The sequence below is a fragment of the Rhinoraja longicauda genome, chromosome 20 (genome assembly GCF_053455715.1).
Source record: "Rhinoraja longicauda isolate Sanriku21f chromosome 20, sRhiLon1.1, whole genome shotgun sequence".
Taxonomy (NCBI): Eukaryota; Metazoa; Chordata; class Chondrichthyes; order Rajiformes; family Arhynchobatidae; genus Rhinoraja; species Rhinoraja longicauda.
The window spans coordinates 19,291,325-19,312,612 of NC_135972.1; the positions used below are offsets into that span (position 1 = coordinate 19,291,325).

Consider the following 21,288-nt stretch of genomic DNA (forward strand, 5'->3'; position numbering starts at 1 on the left):
TCTTTACTTTCCTATGGTTCAGATCCAGCGAGTGGGAGCCCAAGTAAAACCAGGGTTACACAGCAGGGATACTGCACCAATTAAGGATAACTATGATATTGGGAAAACGTTTCCACACCCGCAATGCAAAGAATTCGTTTTCAACAAGCCCGTTGAATCTGTGCGGAGGAGCTTTGAACAGTTTTTTTCCCCCCCAGCATCCTAGCCACAAACAAGAATCTTGTGCATCAGAAGGACAGTATGAACAAGTGGACGTCTTTGCTCTCACCTTAACTTTGGCAGTTGCTGTAAGGAGAGTATAGTCTGGTGATTCAACAGTCTCCCGTTTCTGTTGTTGAGCATCAGGACCAACCAGCAGATTAAAGTGAGTTGCCAGGTGTCGCCTGAGGAGTGTTTTATTGGGAGGGATGTTCAGCAGCATTGCTAGTGTTTCCACATTGAAACGGGGTTCTAGTACCTGGTAATAGAAGACAAGTTGTTAGTACATTATTCACTATTCGGGTGGCATGGTGGCGCGACTGGTAGAGTTGCTGCCCCACAACACCAGAAACCCGGGTTTGATCCTGACCTCGGGTGCTGTCTGTATACAGTTTGCACGTTCTCCTGTGACCGCGTGGGTTTTCTTCGGGTGCTCTGGTTTCCTCCCACATTCCAACGGTGTGCGGGATTGCAGGTTAATTGGCCCTCAGTAAATTGCTACTAGTGTGTAGGGAATGGTGAGAAAGTGGAGTAACATAGGACTGGTGTGTGAACGGCTGATTGATCAATGGTCGGCATGGATTCGGTGGGCCAATGGGTCTTTTTCCATGCTGTATATCTAAACTAAACACCAATCTAGCCCCACTTATCACCACCCAATTCAATTTGGAGGTGCTCATAAGATTCAAACACCTACTGCCTTGCAACAGAATGGACAGGCAGTAGCAACAACGGGACATCAATAAATATTACAGCAATAACAAAGTTTTAGAACTTACATCTAAGAACTGTGACAGAAAAACACTAAATTTTGAGGTTGGGCAGGGGAAGAGGTTATGAATAGAGACTCAGTGCCCGCACGTAGCCCTGGCTCTGTGCTTGTTTCAATGGGCTTGGCATCAACCTGTCCTAATGATGTTAACTGTTTCTCCAAGGATGCAGCCTGACCTGCTGAGTGTTTCTGGCATCCACAGGATTTTGCTTTTTTAAAAATATATAAAGAGGTGATCATTTTTCTGACATTCCACCTCTCCCCTTGGAAACGGAGCATTGGTGCTGCCCTTCTGATTCTACAGCTGTGGTGAAGCTGGCAGTAGAAGCTTCCACATCTCTATCGCCAGTCATTTAGCAGCTATTTACATCATTCCATACAGAGGTGCAGAGCAGGTACAATGCAGCCAGAGGGCTATACTACACGGAAACAGGTTCTTCAGGCCAACTCATATATGCCGACCAAGATGCCTCATCTTAGCTAGTCCCATATCCCTCTAAGCCTTTCCTCTCCACATAGCTGTCCAAATGTCTTTTAAATGTTGTTATTAAACCTAAAGTTAGAACCTACTACAGAGCTGCACAGTGCGTACAATGTACTTTAGGCATGATAACACAGCGGTAGAGCTGCTGCCTTATGGCGTCAAGGACCAAGGTATGATCCAGATTACAGGTGCTGACTGTACGGAGTTTGCACGTACGCCCTGTGACTGTGTGGGGTTTTCTCCAGGTGCTCGTTTCCTCCCACACCAAAAACATGCAGGTTTGTCGGTTAATTGGTTTCCGTAAATTCTCCCTAGTGTGTCGGATAGTGCTAGTGTACGGGGGTGATCGCTGGATCGGCGTGGACTCGGTGCCGGGGTAATTTGACGCATTGAGTGAGTTGGCGCAGTCCCGCGGACCCCTGGCTCACCATCAGGCCGCCGTGCACACCGCTGCCCCGCAGGTTGGGAGCGTACTCCGCCAGGTCTGCCGAGCGCAGCCACTCCATCACGCGGTGGTTGGTCCATTGCGACACCTCTGCTGGGCTAATGTTACTCTGGCAGATAAAATATTTATACAGGTTTCAAATTCCACTTCTTCAAACGTTAGAACAGATCTACCGTACGGCAGTCTGCGCCTCCCTATCCATTTTTAATTCATTTTCCAGGATCTTCACGCTACTTGCAAGGCCAGCGTTTGTTTAGGTTTCTTATTGCCACGTGTACCGAGGTACAGTGAACAGATCTGTTTGTCATGATATCCAATCAAATCAGATAATGCTATGCATAAATACAATCAAGTCAAACCTGAAGTACAATAAGTAAAGCAAAGGTGAAGATACAGAGTGCGGAATATAGTTAGCGCATCTGGAGACTGATGTGCTACATCGCCAAGAACGTATTTTTCCAACCTGAACAACCGTAGAGTGGGAGGGGATAAGCCGTGCCCATGAACAGCGGCCGTCCTTCTGGTGAAGGTGCGACAGGGGCTTTTTGGGGAGGGAGTTCCAGGACTTCAATCAAGCAACATAGAGTCAGTCGTGGAGTTATACAGCAGAGAAACTGGCCCTTCAACCCATCTCCCTCATGTCGAACACGATGCCTATCTATATTAATCCTTATCCCCCTAATTCTTTCCTACCTGGTACCTGATCACAATGAAGGAACGAAGACGTATTACCAAGTCACAATGGTGTGCAACTTGGAGGGGACTCTGCGGGTGATGCTGATGCCCTTGTCCTTGGTAGGAGGGGTGGGGGTTTGGGAGGCACTGTTGGCGCAGCCCTGGTGAGTGGCTGCAGTCCATTTTATAGATGGTGCACACTACAGCCAGCGTGAATTGGCGCTGGAGGGAACGGATGTTGTTTGCAAGAACATGAGACAAGGTCCCACATGTCAACTGATCCAGAAGATCACGGTGCATGGGATCCACGGTGACATGTCAGTAGGATTCAGAACTGGCTTATCCGCAGAAGACAGAGGGCGGTGACGGGTGTTATTCTGGCTGGAGGTTTGTGAACAGTGGAGTTCCACAGGAATCAGTGCTGGAGCCCGTATAGTTTATGATTATTTACAAATGATTTGGACGAAAATATAGAAGGGTAATAGGTCACCGGACAACACAAAAGTTAATGAAGTTACAGTAGACAGACCTTTCCCTCAGGGTGGGAATGTCAAAGACTAGAGGGCACAGCTTTAAGGTAAGAGGGGCAAACTTTAACGGTGATGTTTGGGATAACTTTTTAAAAAAAACAGTGTTAGGTACCTGTCGTGCACTGCCGGGAATGGTGGTTGAGGCAGACATGTTTAGTTGGATTTAAGGGGCTTTTAGATTGGCACATTGATATACAGCGAATAGGGGGGTATGGATCAGGTGCAGGCAGAGATTAGTTTAACTTGGCATCATGGTCAGCATGGACATTGTGGGCCGAAGGGCCTGTCCTGTGCTGTTCTATGGTGAACCAGCTGAAGATAGTTGGGCCGAGGACACTGCTGGAGGATCTCCTGCAGCAGTCCTAGGCTGGGATGGCTGACAATCACAGCACTCTCCTTGTGCTCAGGATTGCCTGAGTGGCGAGGCCTGGGGATGACTCAAACCCTCCTCTCTCTCCTCCTCATGGCCAAGGCCCGAACCCCAAGGTATAACCCTTTCCCTGTAACGCACACTCCTACCTCATCAGACGGCCTTCTACGTAGACAGTTAGCTTCAAAGTTGTTTATTCTGAGAACCTGAATGGCCCGCTTGATGCTGAGATGATGGAGAACGCTCCCAACTTTCAACGACAGCAGATCATCCTAGAAAAAGTCAAACCCGGAAATTAAAACAACTTAAATAGCGGGGCAGACACTACTGCAGCAGCTCACCTCACACATTGAAACTGAATAGTTGTGTGAGCACGTGACAGTATTACACAAACCATGTCACCCACATTGCCGATAATCCTAAGGAACTGCTGCAGGAACTCAGCAGGCTGGACCTCCAGCAGTCTCCTGTGTCTGCATTTAACACAAATTGCCCTCAGGTTCGGGACAGGAGCTAATCTGTGCCATGAATTTGCAGACTCCTGCCACTGGAACAAACATTGCTTACAATCAGATTGTGAATTCTTTCATCGTGAGCACAAAACGCCACAGTGGAACAGCAGTAGAGTTGCTGCCTCAGAGCACCAAGGACCCGGGTTCGATCCTGACTACAGGTGCTATCTGTATAGAGTTTGTACATTCTCTCTATGACCGCATGGGTTTTCTCCAGGCGCCCTGGTTTCCTCCCATTCTCCAAAGACATGAAGGTTTATTGGTTATTTGGCTTTCATGAAAATTGTAAACCGTCCCTAGTGTGTAGGACAGAGCTAGTGCAAGGGGTGATCGCTGGTCGGCGCAGACTCAGTGGGCCTGTTTCTGCGCGTTCTCTCTAAAAGTAAAAGTCTAAAAGATAATCAGATTGCTAATCCCTTCATCTTAAACACAAAACATCAAAGCTGAATCATCAGGAAGGTAAGGTGGCCATTTGCAAAACTGCCAGAGTGCAGGGTTGTCAAATGTGTGGCCTTGCCATCAAGGCCTCGAATGGCTGATCGGTGGATGTGGAGAAGCCTGTGCCACTATTCACATCCAGGGACAGAACCTATCCCTCAAAGCAAATTTTCAGCAAGTCTTTAAAATATTTTAAATTATTTAAATAAGAGAGAAGTGAATAGGGACAGTGTAAATTCAAGTCAATAAAAGAAAGTGAGGTGTACTTGCCAAAACAAATATAATTCTCCAATAAATCAAGATTAGAAATATTTGCTTAGTTCTCCTGATATTTAACTCCTTTGTGACAGACTATATAATTAAGAGCAGCTGATGTTTGGATTAAGATGTAGGCACAGTAAGACACACATAGAAATAGCCACAATATTCGCCTTGGCAAGGTTCCAGGAGGCTGCAATGAAGGCAGTGGGTTGAGAGGGGAGGTTCCTCTCAACCCACTACTTCTGCTTCTACAATAAGAATAGTTTAACCAAGGCAATTAAAAATGCACTCTTGCATCACCCGTTCCCACAATGAGTTGTTTGACCAGATATGCAGCAGGGATAGTTCCTGGAAACACCACCGCAGCACCTGAGACAATGTGCTCCATCAATATTACCAGCATCTGCCAACAATCCGCACATTAATGTTGGAGGCAATACATTTCCTTTAAATTCAAGGGTACAAAACGTCACCTATCCATTTTCTCTAGAGATCTTGCCTGATCTGCTGAGTTACTCTTCTTTAGACTTTAGAGCTACTGTGCGGAGACAGGCCATTCAGCCCACCAAGTCCGCACCGATCAGTGATCGCCCCATACACAAGCACTATTCTCCACACCACATTTAAGTTTTTTTTAACCGAAGCCAATTACCCTATAAATCCGCACGTCTTTGGAGATGGGAGGAAACCGGAGCACCCGGAGAAAATCCACGCAGACACAGGGAGAACGTACAAACTCCGTACAGACATCACCCATAGTCAAGATCGAACCTGGGTCTCTGGCGCTGGAAGGCAGCAGCTCTATTGCTGCATACTGCAGCACTTTGTGTCCTCCTTGTAAACCAGCATCTGCAGTTCCTTGTTTCTACTTTAAATTCAAGGTTAGAGTTTGATTCATTTTCCTCACTGCCCTCAGGGTGGCAGTGGTGAGTCACCTTATTGAACCGTTATACAACTGAATGGCAAGCCAGGCTATCAGAGACGAGACAGCCACAATACTGTAGATCACCAGTTACATATCGGCCAGAGCAGGCAAGGGTAGCACATTTCCTTTCCCTAAGGACAATGGTGAACTAGTTGGGGTTTTAAATGAAATTGTGGCAACATTAGAAGGCTCAGACCAAGTGCTAGTGTGTGAGATTGTAGATGTGGATCACACTAGGGTGCAAAATGCAAGGGTCCCAGCATTTTGTATCACACTAGTAACTATCACAAGGCAATAAAGAAAGTGCTGGAGGAATTCAATGAGTCAGACAGCATCTGTGGAAACACACAGATTGAGCTTTGGGTTGGGACCCTTCTTCATTCCCTCCACAGAGGCTGCCAGCCGACCTGCTGAGTTCCTCCAGCACTTTGTGTTTTGCTCAAGATTCCAGCATCTGCAGTTTGTGTTTCCACTTTATTACAATGTTAGTCTTCCCAAAATCATTTAATATAAATATTTTATTGGGTTTTTCTATGGATTCAAGGGTCCAGTCACTTGCCGTGAACGCAGGATATTGTTTTACGCAACTTGTAGATTAACGATGTTTATCTACAAATAAAGTAAACTATCATTGTAGTGACTGAGGTTAAATTCCCTGGGATTTAGGCTTTAATAGTAACACAAACACTAGCATTAAAAACAAAGGACCTGCTCACCACAGTCATATAGTGGAGCATTCGACCATCAACCCGTCCCTCATCAAACTGCGTCTTGTACTGGGGTAACCCAATATCATCCAGCCACCCTGAAATGAAGATCAAGAGGAAAGTGTGTTTAATTGTTGTATGTGCCGACAATGGAACAATTAAATTCATATTTGCCGCAGCTTAACAGGCCTGTTAACAAAATTACGCACAAAAAACATACAATAATCAAAAATGCCAAAAAAAGGTAACCATAATAGTGCAAAACTGAATTATCACATTCGTGTTTAAATGGTGAAAAAAAGTAGATTGGAACCAGGTCCATTCAAAACAAAATCCAATTATAATCCAAATCAGCCAGTCAGGCACACATGGATCTGTCAATAGAATGAGCAAATATAGGACAAAAGCATTCAGACTTCAGCAAGCTGTCTGGAAACAAGAACATAGAACAGTACAGCACAGGAATAGGCCTGTTGGCCCATAATGTCGGTGCTGCAAAATGTAAAAGAGTTTCAAAACGTCTACACCCTTTTCAACTAAACACAGCTCAAGGCCCTTCTGTTTTCAGACACCGTGTGATGGTAGGGGAAACAAGTCTAAAACAAGAAAACACAGGTGAGAGGGGAAAGATTTAATATGAGCCTGAAGGGACAACTTCTTCACAGAGAGGGTGGTGGATATACGGAATGCGTTGCTGGAGGAGGTAATCGAGTCAGATACAATTACAAAATTTCAGAGGAGAGTGTGAAGAGGGATATGGCCAGACCGTGGCAGGAGGAGAGTTTGAACAAGTTGGGCTGAAGGGCCTGTTCTGTGGTCCAGGACTCTAATCTTTCTTCTTTCATATTATGCTGGTCAGTAAACACTCTACCCAAGCTGACCCAGAAACATCAGAATATATTACAGTACAATAAATGTCAGTTCATACTCCTGAACTGTTTGTTTCTAAATGATGAGAAAGAACATTCTACTCACTTGTAACCCAGTTGTAGTCGAGCTTTCCTTTGTTATCTTCCTCTTCGGAGCCAAACGCCTGTAGAGCTAGCTGCAGTTTTTTCTTGTGTAGAGAATGCTTGATGCCAAGTTCCTGCACAAATCAGGTGGTCAAAGAATGTACAGATCCTTAAGAAATGGACTGCCGGTGCTCACAATACACTGAATTAATGCTTGACATATAGGCCCAACGTGGGCAAAGTGGACCAGTGTTCAGGAAATCTCATTCATTTAGGGAGGCGTTGCCTCTAGTTTAGCAGCTGCACCTTCTGCCGTCAAACTGCTGCATCACTGGAATCTCTCCCCCACCCCCCTCCATCTCTCTCCAAAGACATCCATTGATATCTCTGACAATGAACTATCTCTGTATTTCACAATGTGCTGGTGTAACTCAGTGGGTTAAGCAGCACTGTCCCACTGAGTTACCCGCACTTTGTGTTGTACACCGTATTCCAGCATCTGCAGTTCCTCTCCAGTCTCCATCTCTATTTCCTTTGGTGGCAGTTTTTTGCCCAGTTTCATTTCTGTGAAGCACATTGTGAAATTGTCCCATTTCAAAGGGGTTATAAAAATGCAACCTGCGGTAACGTACCCTCTCCAAGTCCTGCTGAGATGCGTGCAGTAAAGTCTGTCCTGATGTGATCCAGGAGCCGGAAGGCCTCACGTATATACCCAACCCTTGGTCATCCAGCCAGTTACACACCTGGTCTTTGCTCCACTTCGCGAACGGAGCATCCAGATCACTGCGGACAAAAGCGTTGCAGACCTCAGAATAACAATAAAGTAATTATTCGTAAATTGAGGGCGGCACAGTGGTATAATGGTAGAGTATCAGTCTCACAGCTGGGTTCTACCCTGACTACGGGTGCTGGCTGTACGGAGTCTGTACGTTCTCCCTGCGACCGTATGGGTTTTCTTCGGGTGCTTCTATTTCCTCTCACACTCCAAAGACGTGCAGGTTTGTAGGTTAATTGGCTTGTGCACGGCGTAATCACTGGTCGGCGCAAACTCAGTGGGCCAAAGGGTCTGTTTCTGCACTATATCTCTAAAGTCTAAAGTAATTAAGAATCCAGTAACTTTCCAGTATGTCATCTTATAACAGATATTGGGTACACCACATTCTGCAAAGTGCACAGAGATAACAGTGGTCCCATTTAAGGAAGGATGTGGAGGACATGGGTGCAGAAGAGCTTTATCAGAATGTTATCTGGATTAGAGAGGATTAGCTATATGGAGAAGTTATCATAAGTGATGAGCAGAATTAGGCCATTCGGCCTATCAAGTTTACTCCACCATTCAATCATGGCTGATCTTCCTGACTAACGAAGTTGCACAAACTAGGATTGTTTTCACTAGAGCGAAGGTTAAGGGGAAACCTTTGCCATTCTGTCCATCAAGACTGGGATAGCCCTTGTGGACTGCAATCCAGTTAGTTCCATTCCCCAGCTCCTGCCCTACATCGTACAATTTTCTCCTTCAAATATTTATCGAATTATTTGTTGACCACTTTGACTCCGTGCACGAATGGATCTCATCTAAGAGATTAAATGAATAAATGTTGTGCTCAATCCCAGTTGCAGCTAATCCCAGTGTAAGGTAGGAGGAAAGGTGAGATAAATTAAATCCAAAAGCGATCTTGCATTGACGAGTCATGCCCGTGTTCTCATACGTTTTAGTGAGCTGTAGATCGCGGGACCAGCCAAGTTTCGGGCCAGAGGTGCTCCTGGTTCCACCTCGCTTGAAATCTCCATCACTCATGTCCTCAGGGTTGAAGGTGGTTGACTGACTTCTTTTAAGCCTGAGTGCAAAAACACAAAATAAACAATTCAACGTTGACACCCAAATTCCCAGCGCTCCCCGTCCTGGAGTTTGCCAGCACAGTAACGCTCTCTCCACACTGCTCCCCATTATACAGCATTAACAATTAAAGCACAGGAGACTGTTGCAGGCACCATCATTTATTTGCTTGATGAATGAAACTATTGAGACTAAATGACTTTCCAGTTCAATCCCTTGGCATGGGATTGACGGGGAGATTGTCAACCGTAATTTTTTATCAAATAAAAGGAGAATAGCTGGAGGAACGCAGCAGGTCATACAAATCTGTGGAGGGAAATGCAAGTGGAGGCAGATACAATAATGGCATTAATGAGGCCTTTAGCTAGGCACATGGGTATGTGGGGAATGGAAGGATATGGATCACATGCAGCAAGAAGAGATTAGTTTAACTTGGCATCGATGTTCAGCACCGATATTGTGGGCTGAAGGGCCTGTTCCTGTGCTTTGCTGTTCTACTTGGCAGTCGACACTTCGGGTCGTGACCCTTCATCTGTACTGGAACGGTACGGGAAGTAGCCAGATCTTCACTGCATTGAAGAACTAAAAGCAGTGTTCCAGAACACCTCTCAGTCTGAGCTACCAGCTGGCTGGCACTTCACTCCAATCCTATATTCCACTCTGTCCACTGATCGACTTTCTGACACCTCCAGCATTGTGTTTTTAATTCGGAATTGCAGCACCTGCAGTGTTCTGCACAATGCTACTTTTTTGTAGGCAAAACGGTGCCTGCACGCACGATTAACAAGCATACAAGTCACGTGGTCCGAAAACAAATGAGTGTTTTAACTTTCTGGAGGTGCCTTGCCAGCATATAGCCCCACCTCTATACCATCACAAAAAAAGCATTGCTTCTGCATAACAGTCCCTGCATTTACTTCTTTTACTACCCCCTCTCTCTTCTATTCTCATTTGTCTCATCTTCTACAGAAAGATCAATTAACAAACCTTCACCTGACAACACCATCATCACTGCTTCCCTCAGTCTCTTTCAGTCTCCACCTCTATTTCCTTCACCCCTTCCTTCTCTGTAACTTAAAGATTTCTAACTTTTTTGATGAAATATCAACTGTTTCCCTCTCTTCAGATTCTCCTTGATGATTTTCACCATTGACAGACAGTGTGACTTATTTTGGTATGTAGTAGCCTTATATAATGAAGATGGATACAATTATATAATGAAGATGGATGTATTGTACAGAGGGAGTAATACGAGGGAAGGAATATCATACATCTAATTAGATATTCTGCCTGAAGTTGACAGTAACAATTTCATTACACAAATCTTTCATTCCCAACATTTATGTAATAAAGTTAAATTAGTGTAAAAGGAGGCAGTTTTCTTAACAAATTTTGAACACAGACCCACAGAAAATTATAATTGTATCTTTTGGAATAACAGTAGAATTCATTGTGCATGCCTGCTTCAATTTATAATCATCACATGGACCAAAATGTGATTAAAAGGTACTTGCTTTCCAAATAACTTTTTGATTCCTTTTGATTTCTTTTTGAGTTCAGGTGAGGTTGGAAAGAGCTGACACCCCTCGGCCTCTGCAGAACGCAGCGGGAACCCAGCAACATCCACCTGCTCCGATTCTCTCTCCGTCTCCGCTGCATGGTTTCGTAAACATTTCAATTAATTATTTTCTGATGCAATAAAATTAACTTTTCAAAAACAGACAAATTCTGGGGAGAAATTCTGCAACACATTTTAATTTAAGGCGATTTAGAATTAAGACCAATGCAGTTTTTTTCCAAATTTGAGTAATCTACATCAAAAGCAAGTAAAACTTACCAAAGGCATTTGTCTTTCAAATAAAAACTACGAGTCTTTGATGATTGACACAAACATTGGATTTTGCCACGAGTCTCCCCCAGAAAAAGGGAGAGCCATGAACGAAACATTGTAAACAAATCAACATCTTTGCATGCCTTTCCTTTGAGATACTGAGGGGGTGGTGGTGATGGTAACAAAGATTAGGTTAGGGGACAGATGTGGTACTGTAACAATGTATACCTTTAAATAACAAATGAGAAATGGCAATGAATTACTGGACTACAGTACATTATTCACACAGATGGATGTAGGATGCTGACTCCTGCTGATTATTTCACAAATTAAAAATTCTCCATTGGACGTAAATGATCAACTTCTGAAAAGACGTTCTGCTGTCAGAAGTTGCCTCTGCAAATGCCTTGCTTTAATGGACCTTGGCAGCTGTGTTACCATTGATGATGTTGAACACCCTCAGCAGAGCTAGTAGCATTGACACAAACTCACATTTCTTAAATACAATGTGCTTTTGATGAATATTCCTCATTAACCGTACATTTTCATGTGATTATTGTTATGACTGTACGGCAAATGAAGTGCCTCGTATGTTGTAAAATATGCTGCTAAGGAGACTCAGGTCCTTTGGAGTGCAGGGGGCACTCCTAAGGACCTTCTACAACACGGTGGTTGCATCGGCCATCTTCTATGGAGTAGTCTGCTGGAGCAGCAGCATCTCAGCGGCGGAAGGGAAGAGACTCGACAAGCTGGTCAGGAAGGCCAGCTCTGTCCTGGGTTGCCCCCTTGACTCAGTGCAAGTGGTGGGAGAGAGGAATATGATGGCAAAGCTAACATCGCTGCTGGACAACGACTCCCACCCCATGCAGGACACTGTCACTGCACTGAGTAGCTCCTTCAGTGACAGACTCCTTCACCCCAAGTGCGTGAAGGAGAGATATAGGAGGTCCTTCCTTCCCGCTGCTGTGAGACTGCACAACCAGCACTGCTCCCAGCAGACGAGTCAACAATAACAGCTAAGAACACACAGAAAACCGATGACAATTTATGTATCTTTTATTTATAATGAATGATCTCTTGCTCTCTTGCTATCCACTTTGCTGCTGTAACACTGTAAATTTCCCCGGTGTGAAAAAAGGAATATATTATTATACTTGGCTAATAAAGTATTATTGTGATTTGGCGGGAGCGGGGACAGAAATCATTCTCAAAAGGGTTTATTCTAGTCAAGTGGGTAATTCAGGAACAGCTTCTTCATCGCTGATATCAGACTACTAAACAGTCATCGCATAAGGTGGAGTAGAGTCCACATCTCCCAACCTACCTCAGTGCTGCCCTTGCATTTTTTCTCAGTAACAGTAACACTATAGCGATGTAACACTATATTCTGCACTTTGGCATTTTTCTTTGCACTACCTGTTGCATTTGTGCATGATTTGCTTGTACTCATGTACAGTACGATTTGACTGGATGGCACGGTTTTTCCAATGTATCGCGGTACACGTAATTATAAACTAATATCAATCGTACTTCAGCACACTACTGCAGAACAATAAAATCCAATGCAGTTTGCTATCAAGCTTCCAGGAACAGGCAGATCCACTTTCTTTGTCCATACTCTTTGCATAGTAGAAATGTCACGACAGCAAGTAGAAACTTCTGAGGAAATCGAGAGAGCTTAATAGCTTCTGGACGTACTCACACCTCCACACTCCCATCTACACACAATGGAGCCTCTACCTTTTAGGATATGTTGGTCGGCGTGGGCAAGTTGGATCGAAGGGCCTGTTTCCACACTGTATAACTCTTGCAGACTGGTGTGTTTCCAGATACAGGTAGGTCAATACACCCATGTGTCTATAACACCATAGCAAAACTAACCAGCCAGTTTAACCAAATCAATGCAGACATGGACACGGTAGACAGCAAGGAACTTTTTCCCGGGGTAGAAATGTCAAATTCTGGAGGGCATGGGCCTAAGGTGAGGGGGGAGAGAGGATTTTAGAGGATCGAATGAGGCAACAGTGCGGTGGATGCTCGGAACATGTGACAAGGGTGGTGGTAGAAGCAGACACAATAACAATGTTTTTCAATACATGTAGACAGACATGAACAGGCAGGAAATAAGGGATATCAATCCACATGTCTCTGAAACGTGGGGAGAAATAGAGTACCCTAAGGAAATCCACACAACACACAGGGAGATCATGCAAACTCCACACAGACAACACCCAAAATAGTGAGCTGTGAGGCAGCAGCTCTAATAACTGCGGCATGGAGTCACCTTTGTCATATGGCAACTTCTGTCTCTCATTAGCAACCGTTAACTACAACAACAATTCTCATTTAAGTAGCATCTTTATCATGGCAACACATTCCAGGGTATGCCATTAGCAATGACATGACAGAGCCACACTTGACTAATAGTTTGCTCACAAGAATAAACTTCTCGAAGTATCTTAAATGGAGAGAGAGGAATTTAAGGGGGGAGTCTAAGCGTTTGGACTTTGGCAGCTGCATGCAGATCAATCAATGATGGATCGATTAAAATCTAAGCTGTCCAAACTGAAGCAGAGATATCATTGGTGGGGTTGGAGGTGCTGGGAAGATGAATGTTATGAAGTGGGTTTAGAAATGCAATGGTGCAAGGAATTTGAAAACAAAAGATAATTGCAGCACCGAGCACTGCCAGGCACTTCCTCGCCTTTCTGCGTCTCCCCAAAATACATCACGTAATTTTCCTTATTTTATGTGCCACCTCTCTGCCCAACTAACCAGCCCATCGAGCGCCTCCTGCAGCCTAAAGCCTTCCTCCTCAATAACCAAAGTTGATTTTTATAACAACTGCAAACTTCTTCACCAGTAAACCTGGAGGAACTCAGCAGACCAGGCAGCACCTGTCTTCAAACCCAACCCAAAATTTTATTTATCCATTCCCTCCACAAAATGCTACCTGACCTATTGAGTTCCTCCAGCACTGTGTGTTTTGCTCAAAATTACAGCCTCAATAACTCAAATGTGCCTTAATGTTTTTATGGTGCTCCTTACACTTGAGCCCAAATCATACATCACAAAGAAAGGAAGAGATTAGGTTTTGTGCCCAGTGGAACTCTGTTCGTCATTTTTCCAGTCAGAAAGATACTCTCTTCATTAATAATCACCAGGCCAATCATGGATCTAATTTCCCACCGTCTTGGATCCCACGGGCTTTTACTTTTGCCAGCCTGCCATGTGGGACTTTGTCAAAAGCCTTGCGACAATCCATATATTCCACATTATATTCACTGGCCTCGTTAATCCTCTGCCTCAAATAATTCTATCATTAGTCACACGACTTTCCTTAACAAAGTCACAATGACTATCCTTGATTAATCTTTGCCAAATGAAGGATTTTTCCTTTTAAATACGGCACCCACACTTTAAACACTCTTCTGTAGTGGCCTGGCTTTACTCGCCTTGCTGTCGCCTGGTCCAGGGCGCCGACGACGTAAAAGTACTTCGTCAAGTCGACGGTTACCCCTCGCACAGCAAACTGTGCCTCTGCCTGCTGAAACCAGACCTCAGGCTCTTCGGTCCACAGGGTCGGGAGTTTGAGGGAGACGGCCTCGAGGTCGGCAGGGCCGAGGGCGGCAGGACCGGGTTGCGCGAGGGCGGCAGGACCGGGTTGTCCATTGTTCGACATCACTACGTGTGATGTCCGTCGAGGTCACCAATGTAGTGGCCTGGCGGAGGCCAGAGAAAAGGCAAGACGCCAGGCAGTGTTTAGTTAGATTCTTTATTAGGCTGTGAGCTGGTGCCCACAGCGTAGTTCTCCAAGGGATGATCCACGCCTTCCCTTGGTCTGGCTTTTAACCCCTTTCACCTGTCCGTCACGTAACGAGGGGGCTGACCCGAGGAGTGGCCTGATCCGCCACACTTCCAGTATTAAAGCTCGGTATTTGAAATCACGCATTGTACACTAATTGAAGGAGACTGTTTCCGCATGAAGCTTGCTTGTGCTGACACATGCTGGCTATTAGTCGCTACCACATCACCAACAATGATAATGCAGTTCACCTATTAAAGTGAGCACCCAAAAGTCCCCAGGATTAGCACCCTCAAACCCAGCAGGCCCACAACCAAGCAAGCAGATGAATGAGCATGTAAAAAGTAAAATCTGAAAACAAATGCTGATGCGTCAACATGATGCGGCTTATAAAATCAGGAGACTCTGTTCGTCTTTCAAAAGCCGCTGCCCACAGCTAAAGACAGGCTTTGCAGTCGTATTGCATTGACTACGTGCTCCAAGGTTTGTTCAGCTTAAGCTGTCACAGTTCTATTAGCTCTGCTGAGGATGACAAGTTGTAAGCAGCTGGAGCTCTGCCCATAGCAAGGCATTGGTGCAGTCAAACATGCAGCTATACTATACCTAGCATCGGTGCACTCGCACTCCGACTGCGGTCTTCAGCCGTCCAGATAAAGTGTATGATCGTGGAGAGCACAGCAGCACAGAATATGCGGAACAACAAGGTAAAGTACACATCAATTTACAGATACAAACCACTCCGATCAGGTCAGGAAAAGTTTGCAAAATTAAAACAGACCACAGAAACAGTCAAGCAGAGATTCTTAAAATTTAAGAGAATAGCTTTGCGGGAAGGTGGAATTGAAACTACGCAAGAGTTGTCGACCATTCGGCCCATCGTGCCTGTTCTGCTATTCGATAAGACCAGGGATGGTCCATTTCAGCTCCTCTTTACTCACCAACCCCATATATCCTTTATTAATTTCCTATCCAAAACGATTCATGCCCTTGTGTTTACGTTCTGATATGTATAGTACTCAGTTGACACAGCAGTCACCTGAATGAACAATTGTTAACAGCACCTCTATGATCAGGTGTCACCAGCCGATGTATGCAGCAGTAACATGAATATATATTACACTTTCAAAAGCATCGATATCTACAGAGAAAGAGCATTATATCCAACTAAATAAATGCAAATTAGTTCAAGGAAGAAATGCAGAGGTTTTAGTTAGAAATAAATTGTCAGAGCAGCCAACACATATGTCTGGTTCCATGAATGAAGACTTCTCCATAAACCCATACAACTTTCATAGCAAAACTATTAATCTGGTTTGGAGCACACTCGGAAAATTACACAGGTTAGTCACATAAACCCATCAAGTACTCTGGCAAATTGAAAAGAAGGGGAAATAAAATGTGTACACTTTCAGACGAGACTTCAAGTAATTGGAATGGACACGTTTTAGCAAAGTAGCCACTGGAATGAGACTAGCGAGAATATAAATGGATTTAGTTATTTTCAAATATGATTTGTTTTCCTAACCTTCAAATATGTTATGAATACGGATCTATATAAAAAGATGAAGAAGGGTCTCGACCCGAAACGTCACCCATTCCTTCTCTCCCGAGATGCTGCCTGACCTGCTGAGTTACTCCAGCATTTTATGAATAAATACCTTCGATTTGTACCAGCATCTGCAGTTATTTACTTATATATAAAAAGATGCAAGTATAAAACAGCCTTTTGGTTTAAGGAATTATTTTATATACCAGATAAGTTGGTATTATAATTATGATACCAGATAAGCTAGTAAGTACCAATAGGTCCAAACATGTCTCCAAATGTTTGAGCATGGTGACTTGATGTTTAGGTCCAGGATTGGCAACCTTGAGGTTTGGATCCAAGTCCTAATGTGGATATTTAAGAAATCTTTGGCAAGCACCATGATTGGAGAAAGTCCTTGGTTCACCTGCCACATTATGGTCAACACACGATTCCACTGCCACTCCATGTGGGGTGACTGCCAGTGTACTTTGGGAAGGCAGGGATCCCAGAAGCACCGCTTTGCCAGAGTTACCCACATTGTAAGAACCAAGTAAATGTACTGGATAGACACCAAATAAATGTTATGTGAACTATCTGTGCTTGCTCACCTAGGTTAGGTGTACTAGCTGTACGTTTGCCACCTTTGATCTTGAAGAAACCACGGCCAAACGAAGCTCTTGCCTTCTTGGAGGCAGCACTTTCATCGCCCAGTGAATTGTGATGTCCAGTTGGTTTTGGTGGCAAAGATGCAAATTTACTGATCTCCATGCATGCTTTATTCTACAAGAGGTAAGACAATGGTGTACTTTAAAAACCTCAAGAGAACAGTGAAACATTTACATCCAACCAGCAAAAAAACATTCCCGGCTAACCTTAATCAAGAGAAAAATGTTCTCTGCCAGCTGACATTGGATAGAAGAAGAGTTGGAGGAGAAAGAAAGAAAGAAAAAACAGAAAGATTAGAATAAGAGGAAATGCTACTGCATTGTCAAAATGAGATATTTAGGGGGCTCATTGTATTTGGAAAAATCACACTGCAGCAAGTTATCAGCAACGGAACAGACTAAAAATTACTTGTAACTGATTAAAGTGCAAGTCATTCATTGTACAAGTAACATGACTGAAGCCCAAGTGCCACCCTCTAGGTCACATCTCCACCAAACGTTTCATGCGATAGTGGAGACTTACCTCTAATGCGCTCTGTTGTGCAGGCTCCAAGGGTAGTTTCTGATCAAAGGAAAAGAGTAATGAATTTTACGACACAGTTCCATGCAGCCGAATGACACTATTGTGATTAATATTTACATATTTCAATCCTCAAGAGCAGACTTTGGAACAAACCTTGTTCTCCTCCTCCATTCTCAGGTTCTCTTGACTACCAGATTTATGCACATCTGATAATCTGCAATGAGAAATTAGGGAAATAATTTCATTACTTCAAAATTAATTAAATACGCATAGCTTCCTAAATAACGGAGAAAATGTTTCTGGCATTTGAAGGTAGAAGAAACCTAGAATATACAAAAACGGGAGCAAGAGTAGGTCATTCAGCCCTTCGAGTCTGTTCTGTCATACATTACACCCAGATCAGACAATCCATCTCAATGCCATATTCTTACTTTCACCGAATGCCTTTACAGCTTGAAGCATTGATAGACTGAACACGGTCTCTCATTCACTGAGGGAGACAGACAGCAAGGGCTGGAATCTTGAACAAAAAAATGAAATAATGCTGGAGGAACTCAATGAGTCAGGCAGCTTCTGGGGAGGGAAATGGATTCCATCTGTCTGTCCATTCCCTTCACAGGTGTTGTCCAACCTGTGAGTTCCTCCAGCAGATGCCTATTGCTCAAGATTCCAGCATCTGCAGTCTCTTCCGTTTCCATTTGAGAAAAATTGGCAACATGTTCTTGAGGTTTACGGAAAGTAGGCAGCCAAATCAGGAATCTCTTAAAAGACCAATCTCCTTACTGAAGAGCAACTTTGGGCAGTAGTGAGAAGCTTGAATATGTAATGTGCATTTGGAGTATCTTTAGCTACCAGTGTGGATTGAGTAGACTGGAACAGTATTCTGTACAATCCAGGAAAATGAGAAGAGAGAGCCACAGACCCATACAGCATGGAAACAGGACCTTCAGCCCAACTTGCCCACGTTGATCAAGATGCCCCATCTACGCTAGTCCCACCTGCCCACATTTGGTCCAAATCCCTCTGAACTTTTCCTATCCATGTACCTGTTCAAATGTTTTTTAAATGTTATTGTACCTGCCTCAACTGGTAACCCACCACCTTGTGTGCAAAATCATAGTAACATACATGATGCTAAGGCCTCAACGGGCTTAAAGAGATGCTATTTCTCTGGATCGAGGAGTCTAGAACCAGGGTCACAGCCTCAGAATCAGGATTAGGCCATACATAACTGAGGCTAGAAGGCGAATCTTTAGAAGGGGCAGTGGAAATTCAGTCATTGAGTTCACTCAGAGCAGTGTTTGCAGATTTCTGGATACAACAGGACTGAAGGGATGAGGGGACAGTTGAGGTTGAAGACAAGGCATGATTATGATGAGTGGCAGATCAGGTGCAAAAGGCCAGAGGATTTATTCTGCTCCCAATTCTTAGTCTTATGTAGCTTGAATACATTTTGATATTGGTAAAGAAAAACAAACTCTATGAGCAGAATCTCAAACTTTGCTACAGTCTCATCTAATGGCACATCATTAGAGTGAGAGCAACACATGACAAATGTTTAATCTGTACAATGAAACTAAAATATATATTTTTTGTTTTCCTTATACTTACATGGGACTATCGCATAGGGCAGTTTCTTCAACTAATGAAGATATGTCACTTGGCTGAATTTCACTGTAGAACAAATATACATGTTACAAAATATAAATGTTACAGTATGGAAACAGGCCAACTTGTCTACTCCAAACAACCATATTAATCTAATCCCAGCACTTGACCATAGCCTTCTACGTACAAGTCTTCAACTGCTCAGCTGAATACATAAATGCCGTCAGCGAGCCATCTTCAACCCAGATGGCGTGTTCCAGGTACTCGCCACTCTGGGTGAAAAAGAACCCCTCAAAATCTCTTACCCTAAACCGATGTCTTTTAATTTTATCTACCTCTGCTCTGGTGTGAGAATAGCTTCCTTCAGACAACCCTATCTGCACCCCTTAAAATGTTATCTATCACAATTACATCCCCTCTTAAACTTCCCCATGCCCTTCTGCAATATATCTGTCTGGTTTCACATTTCACCCCTCTTCTCTCCCTATGTTCTACCCTTTGTCTCCTTTTACCTCGAGCCTTTGCCAACCTGCCAATCAAGCCATCCCTCCCATATCCACCCAGCACTTGCCAGGCTTTTTCCCACATCCACTTCTTTCCCAACTTCCTCCTCCTACAATCAGTCCAAAGTAGGGTTCTGACTCAAAACGCACCTACACCTCACTCAAAACAACTTCTGCACTTTACTGTTACACTGTTCCACCTCGGGTCAGTAAAGCAAAATTTGGTTACCCAATGTCAGGTTTTGTTTCAACTTCAGGCTCCATCTTCTTTTCCATCTGCCCTGCACTGGCATTAGGAGTAGATGATATCATTGGTATTGGCACCTGAAGGATACTGGTGTGGATTTCAACTGGTTCCTGAAAAAAAGTTATGAAATCATTATTGAATTTGTAGCCAGTATATTCTTTTATCCAAGTCTGTTCTGCTCATCTTCAAAAATCATCACATCATAGACTTTTAAAAATCAGCTGTAAATGCAGATAATGACAGAACGTACAAAATTAAACTGGGAAGATCTCCACATTGAATTTTAAAATTAACTTAGGACCCTGCTTTGGGGTACAGACTTGGTTATATAATCAGCATTTAATCTTTATTTTATCCAGAAAAGCTTTCAAGAGTTAACCTTTTCTTAAAGAGCATTTTTCTTAAAAATGGATCTGCTCCAGTTTCAGCAGGGCTGTAGACCACTCCATCACAATGAACCCTTTCACCTGGATGACATGCTAGCGGCTACCACCATTGTAATTCTTTATAGCAGTACAAAAATAAAATCATAATGTTTCAGACTGGAACGCAGTTAACTTACTGCCTCTGGCGCTGAAACTGAAGTCACTCCATCAGCTTCGGGGGATGGGACTGTGGGAGAAATCAGTTCCATCTCGAATATTTCACTGCCATTAACTCCCAAAGATCCTCCATTCAGACTTTCGTCATTCTCACCTTCTTTTGCTTCAAATACAAGATAAAACATTTGATATTGTGCATGTTATGCATTCCTATGCAGTTCCATAAGTTTATAAATATGATATTCCGATTTCATACAAAATGTACTTCTTGCAGGAGGAAATATTTTCTCTAATTTTGAGCACCACACTGCAATAAGTAAATTCATTCAATCTGGATAAATATTTAAGTTTTATTAAAGTACCAGCTTCACAAATTGTTTGTGTTTAATGTTTTTAAACTTTCTCCATCATTGGTCTGTTGCTACTGCCCTATGCCTTTTTTTTATAAAATGGGTGCAACATTTACAATTTTCCAGTCCTTGGGGTTCAGCCCTGAAGCTAGGAAGATTACAGCCAGGCCTTCTGTAATTGAACTGTTTGAGATGATAAACTATACACACCTTTCTTACTGTGTGTCACAGACATCACCATATCCTGCACCTTCTTGTATCTGTTCAAAGACTGCCGCAACTCTTCTATCTTCCGATCCTACAAAAAAAAATCTTAAGAAATTGTCCTATATATAAAAAACACGATAAACACTGTACAAAAATTCCAGTTAGATTTTTCCCTACATAAGCTGGTGGGATATTGGAGGTTCGACCTGACTAATATCTTCATGTGGCAGCATCAGCAAAGTGAACACCAAGGACTAGATATCCAGGGAATTATTTTATAAATGTTGAAACATGCTCTTTTGCAAAGTGTGACGATTATCCATATTACAGTCTGTAGTTCCTTCAAAACCTGTCACAAATACAAGGCACTAA

At 43.5% G+C, this 21,288-nt stretch overlaps 1 protein-coding gene across 8 annotated transcripts in view; it reads right to left on the reverse strand.

Annotated features, from left to right (window-relative positions):
• ppfibp1b (PPFIA binding protein 1b) overlaps positions 1-21,288 on the reverse strand; it is a 94,383-nt gene that overhangs the window by 4,357 nt on the left and 68,738 nt on the right. For 5 of the 8 annotated variants that reach the window (XM_078417101.1, XM_078417100.1, XM_078417098.1 and 2 more), the window contains 17 exons: positions 20,920-21,007; positions 20,380-20,522; positions 19,800-19,927; positions 19,071-19,133; positions 17,613-17,673; positions 17,460-17,498; positions 17,144-17,173; positions 16,880-17,051; positions 15,347-15,379; positions 10,622-10,760; positions 8,980-9,108; positions 7,903-8,053; positions 7,293-7,404; positions 6,327-6,415; positions 3,624-3,746; positions 1,883-2,008; positions 269-457 (listed from right to left, as the gene is read on the reverse strand). In XM_078417101.1, the coding sequence (XP_078273227.1) occupies positions 269-457; positions 1,883-2,008; positions 3,624-3,746; positions 6,327-6,415; positions 7,293-7,404; positions 7,903-8,053; positions 8,980-9,108; positions 10,622-10,760; positions 15,347-15,379; positions 16,880-17,051; positions 17,144-17,173; positions 17,460-17,498; positions 17,613-17,673; positions 19,071-19,133; positions 19,800-19,927; positions 20,380-20,522; positions 20,920-21,007 (1,815 nt within the window). The remainder of the gene's footprint in view (positions 1-268; positions 458-1,882; positions 2,009-3,623; positions 3,747-6,326; positions 6,416-7,292; positions 7,405-7,902; positions 8,054-8,979; positions 9,109-10,621; positions 10,761-15,346; positions 15,380-16,879; positions 17,052-17,143; positions 17,174-17,459; positions 17,499-17,612; positions 17,674-19,070; positions 19,134-19,799; positions 19,928-20,379; positions 20,523-20,919; positions 21,008-21,288) is intronic. The other 3 variants (XM_078417102.1, XM_078417099.1, XM_078417097.1) reach the window with 2 other exon arrangements.